The following is a 7,937-nucleotide window of genomic DNA, read 5'->3' as shown; positions in this document are numbered from 1 at the left end:
CACAGCAGTTACTCCGCTTTAAGGAGCGACACCGCTGCTGTTAAAAGACACACTTTGGACACAGAGCCGTTCATTTTATACAGGAAAGAGGTGATGGGCTGTTTACACACAGCAATGAGTCTCAGTTTACAGCTGGTTGAGACAAACACAAATTTAACTCTTGGTTATGACTGAATCAGAAGGTTGAAGGAGTGCGTAAAGAGTGCGTCAGATTAAAGAAACAGTGGATCCTGTGTGCAGCTTGGAGTCAGCCTCCAGTTGTGAAGCGACTTGTTACGCTGCTTAAAGCATCTGTCGGCCAGCCAGGACTTAAAAGGCTCCAAATAAGATGATTCGGGAACATCAAGGCTCTCCCAGCGGTAATGATTACATTTGGACTTAAGATCCATGCAAGAATTTGTAGGGCCAGTAAATCTCTGGAGTTCCCCTCCCCCCGCCACTCTTCAAAAGCCTCGTCATTCAAAGGCTGAGGATGTTTGACAATCCCAGCTTGTACTACTCCACCAATTAATTGGATACGTTGTCGCGATGTTCGTTTCTCTCATCTGCTACTTAGAAAGACAAAGGGTCGGTGGGGGGCTGTTGACACCTCTGCGTCCGGCTGGAGTATAAATCAGGACTCTCCACAGAGCAGCAGCAACATTCACCTTCCTGCTGCACCTGGAGGAGCCACAGCCTGTTTCTGCTGAGATTGTATTTTACCACTTTTTAAAACCATCAGACAGAATGCAGGTGCCGAACAGACCAGTTGGAGCTTATGGATACTCTGTGCGTAATTACGCACCAGCATCGCTGTACCCGCAGTACCAGGGGAGCCAGTGCGCGCAGACAACGAAGCCTCCAAGTGGGAAATCTTTCACCATCGATGCTTTGCTCGCCAAGCCGGAGGAGACGAGCAGCTGCCGGGCGAGTCCCACACACTGCGGAGAGAAATATCAACCAGCAGTCCCGGTGCTGCCGCTCGCCGGACACGTGGGTTTACCGATGTCAACAGCACCTTACGTCTACTCTCCAAACGTGCTGCACTCAGCGCTTCACACACAACCCGGACACCCAGTGTACTGCTGCCCGCCTTTCACCTACCAGCCGTCGTGTCGTGGAGCATTTTACGCACAAGGTAAACAGAGTAGAACTACCAGAGCATGACGAGTCTGAAACTGTTTCCGTGTCGCAGTGTGATTAAATGTGTCCTCTCTTCTTTGCAGCTTCATTGTCCAAAGTGAACGCAGGGCTGCACTCGTTCAAAACTAAAGGTGGGAAGTCTAAACGGATGCGCACGAGCTTCACCAGCGAGCAGCTCTCCAGGCTGGAGAAGGAGTTCGCCCGGCAGCAGTACATGGTCGGGTCCGAACGGTTCCTCCTGGCCTCGGCTCTGCAGCTCACAGAAGCTCAGGTGAGAACATATGAATGGAATATAATGATTTAGACACTTAGAGTGGAGCCTCAGAAACATTTAAACGCGTTTCTTGTTCTAATATTTTTAACATGCGTGTTGTTTTTTCTCTCCAGGTCAAAGTCTGGTTCCAGAACCGGCGCATCAAGTGGCGCAAACAGAGTCTGGAGCAGCAGCAGGCCAAGCTGGCCAAACTGGGTCTGGCTGCTCCGCCGAAAAGTCCCGGATCTCAAGGCCACGGAGATGAAGGAGATGAGGATGAGGAGTTCTCCGACCTGGACGTGGACATTGACGTGTCTGATGATTCGGCTGATCACTGCTGACCGAACATCCCCGGACTGTTTCAGACTGTTTGTACATACTGCTGAGAAAAGAGGCGCGTGTCTCCAACTATGGATATTTAATAGATGTATAGTTATATATTTAATTTTCTACTGCTATTGCTCTTTGATAAGTTCACTTCATGTGTTTCAGTTTTTGTACATTTGAATGAAACATTCAGAAATATATTTTATGACATTAATTCAAACCTCGTCCTGTTCGTTCCTTCACATTCAGCCAAGAGTTAAAGATGTTTCACAGGTTAAAGAAATCCTCATTTATTATTATTATTATTATTATCAGTGAAGTCATTGAGGGATCCATGTTTAACAAAAGCCAAACTGTATCAAAACATCCCTTTACAAAGCAGTGTAAGGGACTGTTCTTTATTTATCAGGAGAGGGGGGTGGCTGGAGTGTGACTTTTTTTGGGGAAAAACATAATCTCGCTCCACCATAAATGAGTTATTAGAATTTTAAAACGTACAATTTGATGTTTGAAAGTTAAAAGTTGAAGACGAAATCCTGTTAAGACCTTTTAAGATTAAGACCAGGGTCTGGTAAAGATAAAAGTTATTCACAGAGCATCTTAAAAGAGCTCCTAAGGGGGGAAAAACAACTGTTGGGAGCAGAGAGGACTTTTAAGAAGAGTTTCTGAATCAGAGGAGAAAAAAGTGGAAACACAAAGAGGTCAGAGAAATATTCTCCAAACACTGGACGACAGTGAGTTAATGAAATGCTACAGATTAGATGGTGCAGGAATAAAATGTGTGGTTGATGTCATTAGGGATACGCACACATTTCCTACCTAACGATCAGGACACTGAGAAAACTGTAAAAACACATCAGTGATGAGTTGAGTCTGTCTCAACCTTCCATCAGCAGCGATCACACTGACACTTTCACTGTCTGCAGTTCATCTCATTTCCACCGGGTGTCCTCACATTACAGGGTCAAAAAAGGACAACCAATCACATCCCTTAAAAGAACACATCCCACCTGACAACAGGGTCAACCACACCTCCTCAGTAAGATATAGGTTTCTGTCCCTTCAGTGCTCAGAGCTGCTCTGAGAACTTTCCTAAATCACTCCTAAGCTACGACTCCTCACTAAAAGTTAGGAGCTCTGTGAGAGAGTTCACAGAATCCATCACAACGCCTCTTCACTCTGCTCATTAAAATATTCATGTCTCAAAATCTCATGTACATAGTTCAATAACTAATGGAGTATTAAGAAATATCATGTTTCTACATTAAGAGCTGTTTTGGATCAACATGTTTTATGCTTTGTAAAATCTGATAAAACAAATGTTTATTTTTTGCAATTTTACTTGATGACTTTATTTAAAGACTTTAATTATAATGTTTAAAGGGATAGTGCACCCAAAAATGAAAATTCAGCCATTATCTACTCACCCATATGCCGAGGGAGGCTCAGGTGAAGTTTTAGAGTCCTCACATCACTTGCAGAGATCCAAGGGGAGAGGAGGTAGCAACACAACTCCACCTAATGGAGGCTGACGGCGCCCCAGATTCAAACGTCCAAAAACACATAATTGAAACCACAAAATATCTCCATACTGCTCGTCCGTAGTGATCCAAGTGTCCTGAAGCCCCGACATAAAAAGTTGTTTGGAAAAACCTCATTTGAACTCTGTTTTTAGCCTCATTGTAGCCTGTAGCTTTAACTGTACACCGTGCTCACGTGTGCGCTTGTGCGTGAGACCAGTGAAAGCACGTGAACTCACACTTGAGCGCGGTGCACACTGGGCTTTTTTTCTTACAAAAGCATTTGTTGCACATGATGTGTCCAAGGACTGTCGGAAATTTGAAAATCCAATAATAGTTTCTGTTTTAACAGTTTCTGGCTGTGATAAATGGTATCATTTTGTGCCTTCCAAAAAGCACGTTGACTTTAAAAACTAGCAGTGAAATGAATACAAAATACAACCATTTAAATCTGTATGTCCCTCCCAGAAGCCAAACGAAAAAACAATTCCCTCTCCAGTCTTTAAAAAATGATTTGACATGCCTCTCTGTTTTTGCACCGCCCCCTCCCTTCTCATAAATAACAGACAGTCCCTAACCCAAGTCTCATTTATCCGGTCTCATGCACAGTACTTTGTAAACACATGCATTTTCACAGCTGAGCAGCATGTCTGGACACGCATGTGCGTTTGAACTCTGCTGAAGCTCATATCCTTACAAGTGCTAAGGCTCGCTCAGGTCGTGCTACTTGAAGGTGGAAGTGTTTTAAACTTGATATTTTTGTGAAAATGCATGTCTGTGAAGTACTAAACATATGACTGGATAGATGAGACTTAGATTATGCTGCAATGCATCAAGAATTTTCACCACAGAGAGTGCTGATGTGTAGGGTCCAGTATTTGCTGCTGCGCCCCTGCCTGAAGATGTGTTTTTTAAATATGAACTTTTTCTTTGAAGCCCCTTAGAAACTGGTCTCGTTCGTTTCGTTAACATTAAATTAGGATGACATAAGACTAAAAAAGTCACAAACAGGTTTATGTGAAATATCAGAGTGACATAGTCATAATTTTGTCCAGTCAGCAGCTGATGATGTCAAACTCATTTAAACCGAGAAACAACCGAAACATCAAAATTTCAAAAACAGTTTTATAATTTATGAGGAGTTTCACAATTAATTAAATGTACAGCACAAACTGCTCACTGAACCATCAGATGAGACTCTGGTTTAAATACTAACTGATCGTTTGCCTTGTTGTAAAGATGTTGGTTTAATAATCTGCACATCAATATCATAAACTGATTTATCTCTGGAGAGAAAACTCGTCTCCTCTCTAATGTACCACAATCAAATCATCATCATGACCTATGACCTCTCTTTATTGCTCCTTTCATCTCCCCCTGCGCCCGGTGTGAAGATGATGGAGACATGGCGAGACATTTCCTCCCGGGTTTGATCTGAGTTTCATTCTGGGACGGACTCGGGTTCCCCTCTGGTTTCAGCTAAGTAAATAAATAACCCTCTCAGGGATTATCTGTGGCGCTCTGTAACCCGGGGTCAGTCTGTCTCGGGGCGACAGAGCTGGGTCTCACTGTTTAATCTGTTTAAACGGTCAATATGCCCGTTCTCACTGCTCCTCAACACACAGGGCTCACACAGGCCCTCCCACCCCCGGCGGGCGTCCCGTCTCTGCTCTATTCAAACTGCACTTCTTTCCTTCCAGGTGGAAACATAACGTCTGCTGAAGCCTGCATGGCAGACATGAGGGATAAAACAGGAGGGACGACAGCGTGCAGAAAGGATTGGGATGCAGCAAATGAGTCCATCAGAGCAGCTAATTGGGGTGGTCAACCTGAAAGTCCAGTCTTGGATAACTCCATCATATTAAACAAAGAGAGTTGATGTGAACACAGAGCTGCGTTTCCATCTCTTTAATCCTCAGCAGCAGGACGTCAGGCCCACAGTTAATATTCTCTCTTAATAAATGTATCATCAGCGACTTTTAGCTTCCAGCAAACCAAAACCCCAACTCCACAAAAGATATGACGCTGTGTAAAACGGAAATTAAAATAGAATTATAATCTTTTTTTTTTTTACCTTTATTCAGTTGAATTCAGTCCAGAGACAAAATGTTTAACGTTCAAACTGATGAACTTTATTATTTTTGTTAATATACACTCATTCTGAATTTGATACCTGCAACAAGTACCAATAAAAGAGTTGTGCAATGCTCAGAAAACCTGTTTAAAACATTCCACAGGTAAACAGGTGAACTGGTGACAGGTTAAAGTATCATGACTGGGTATAATGGGGCGTCCTCGAAAGGCTCAGTCGTTCACAAATAAGGATGGTTACTTTATGAAAAACTGCAAACAGTCCGACAGTTTAACCGTACGAAACCTGCGGCGACATCACTTTTCTTGTGCTGCTTTCAGACCTGCCTTTCGCAAGTATTTAAACCTCTGAACGCTGACAAAATGTGGCAACAACCAGTGTTTTTCAGGCTTCAAAGGAGAAACAGGACTTGTTTCTAAAAATAAAACGTCAGCCTCAGCTTTTGAAGAAGATCATCAACCTGAGGTTTAAAAGAATCGAAGTCATCAAGAGGCTAACTTCTCTCCCTGAGCAGAAATAACATCAGGAGTGTTCACAGCCTTCTTCCCAGCATTTGCAAAAATAATTACCTTAGTTTTAATCAGCATTTAAAAGCAGCTTTAGTTGTGAAAGCTGAATCTGTGTAACGTTAAAGACAGCCTGCAGTTTAGCCACAGCCTCACAATATATCACTGTGTCATCAGCATAAAAATTAATATTGGTACTATCCAAATTTTGACCAAGACTGTTGATATAATTAAAAATAAGAGCGGACCTAACACAGAACCCTGGGGTACACCATTACAAGTGCTGAGCCAGTTAGAGAGGTTTATTTAGAGGTTTATTTACCCTTCAGTTACCCTTCTGAGAGGTAATTGACAAACCAGCCCATCACTTGGTCAGATATACTAATACTAGTCAACCTCTGTGTCTAAATAAGACGGTCAACCATGTCAAAAGCTTTGGACAGGTCAATAAAAAGAGCTGCACAGCTCTGTTTACACTAAATAAGTGTCCTCAGCTTCCAAACACTTAACGAACAGGAGAAGTCACACAGTGACATGTTTCAGAATGAGTGTATATACAAATCATTGCATTCTGTAGTTATTTATGTTTTACACAGCCTCCCAACTGGTTTTGAATTCAGCGTGCACATGTAACCTCAGCACACCACGTCTGTGAGCAGCAGAGGAGCTGTCGGAGGGAGACATCGGCTGGTAACAGTATCAAAGAGAGAAGTTTAATAAACAGTATAGGAGCTGATCTGGCCCCCCACCTGCTCTCTCCTGGTGTCTCTGCTCCGGCTGATTACGGCTGAAGGAGCAGAATTTGTGTAAAAACCCCAGAGAGCCGTTTCTGATGTGATCAGCCGGGAATCAGAGCTGCCCCCTCCTCTGCACTCTCCACAGCCCAACGTAATCCCATTGAGGGGAAGAAAGAAGCAGTCAGAGGCCTGGGAAAACCTGGAGAGTCCTGGAGAGGGGAGGGCGGGGGTCACCAGGCTCATCGTCCCAATTAGCACAGGGCACCTTAACGGCTGGAGACGAGCCAACGCTGGCTGGGCTTCTTAAGACTCTCTGCAGGGTCTGACGTGAAGCTCCGCATGAAAGGAAACTGTTACATCTTCATCCTGAGGACAAAGTCGGCTCTGATACTACGTCACTTAAGAAACACTGATATGATTTGTGTTCAACGTACAAATGTAAAGTATTCATGGTTTGCAGAAACGTACACTTCCACATTTCCTTCTGACGACTGGGCTGCAACGAAAAACCCGAAGATGCTCAGTTTACTTTTAAACTTGACAAAAGAAAGCAACAAATGCTCAGATTTCAGAAGCTGGAACCAGAAAATGTTTCTCATTTTACTTGGAAAATAGCTAAATAGTTTCAGCCTGGTACTAATGTGCAGCTTACAAACATACTTTTTGAGCTCTAATGTGTTGTGTGTCTTTTTGTCATCACTCCTCTGTGACCTGTTTTATATTAGATTGCACCTACTGTTATGTTATTCTAGTCTTTTGTACGGTGCACTCTTTGTTTCTGCACTCCTACAACTTTTAATTGCAAATACAAAACCGTACTAATGGACCTTCATTAATATAGGCCTATATTTTATCTCCAAGTGCACGTCACACACTGAGCGAGCCGCCTGTTAATGACGCTGTGGGCTAATGGGCATGTAGCTACTTCCATGTTTCAGATGATACGTCATGTTTGTAGTCGACCAATGAAGATGAGTTTACATATCACCTTGGGTTCGTCCTTCACCTTCTCAAAATGATCCCACACTTTGGATTTCCTGCCCGACATGTTATTAACTAGCCTGTGGAATAACCGCAGGTACCAGCCCTGGAGATTAACCTGACTCCTGTCTGACTGCTGAGCGTGGACACTTCCTGTGTCTGTCCTTTCAAATTAAACTCCCACATGGTTCAGTCATATAGGTTTGGATTTATTTTGACAAGGTGCAGCTCCTCATAGAGTTTCACTTTTTATCTGCGACCAAGCAGCCAGCGAAATCTTGCCAACTAATGACCTCTCTGGTCGACTGTTAGGGGGCAGCCCTGGTACTTACACACAGTCAGTGTATTACCTACAGTAGATGTCAGTCAGCATGCTCTCAACTTGGAGACGCAAACTGG

The 7,937-nt window shown here is 43.4% G+C and overlaps 1 protein-coding gene across 1 annotated transcript; it reads left to right on the top strand.

Moving 5' to 3' along the window:
- Positions 1-375: 375 nt before the first annotated feature.
- Positions 376-1,942, top strand: noto (notochord homeobox). The gene is made up of 3 exons (XM_033643513.2): positions 376-1,117; positions 1,206-1,393; positions 1,510-1,942. Exons 1-3 carry the CDS (start codon positions 727-729, stop codon positions 1,714-1,716), a joined length of 786 nt encoding a protein of 261 aa, XP_033499404.1. The 5' UTR covers positions 376-726; the 3' UTR covers positions 1,717-1,942.
- Positions 1,943-7,937: the final 5,995 nt, after the last annotated feature.

The sequence above is a fragment of the Epinephelus lanceolatus genome, chromosome 15, assembly GCF_041903045.1.
Source record: "Epinephelus lanceolatus isolate andai-2023 chromosome 15, ASM4190304v1, whole genome shotgun sequence".
Taxonomy (NCBI): Eukaryota; Metazoa; Chordata; class Actinopteri; order Perciformes; family Serranidae; genus Epinephelus; species Epinephelus lanceolatus.
This window is presented reverse-complemented; position numbering and strand designations above follow the sequence as displayed.

Bases quoted from the DNA above. Each gene is read 5' to 3' on its own strand.
- noto (XM_033643513.2), top strand. From the start codon at position 727: ATGCAGGTGCCGAACAGACCAGTTGGAGCTTATGGATACTCTGTGCGT. The intron at 1,118-1,205 runs GTAAACAGAGTA...TCTTCTTTGCAG, and splicing joins TGGAGCATTTTACGCACAAG to CTTCATTGTCCAAAGTGAAC. The intron at 1,394-1,509 runs GTGAGAACATAT...TTTTCTCTCCAG, and splicing joins TGCAGCTCACAGAAGCTCAG to GTCAAAGTCTGGTTCCAGAA.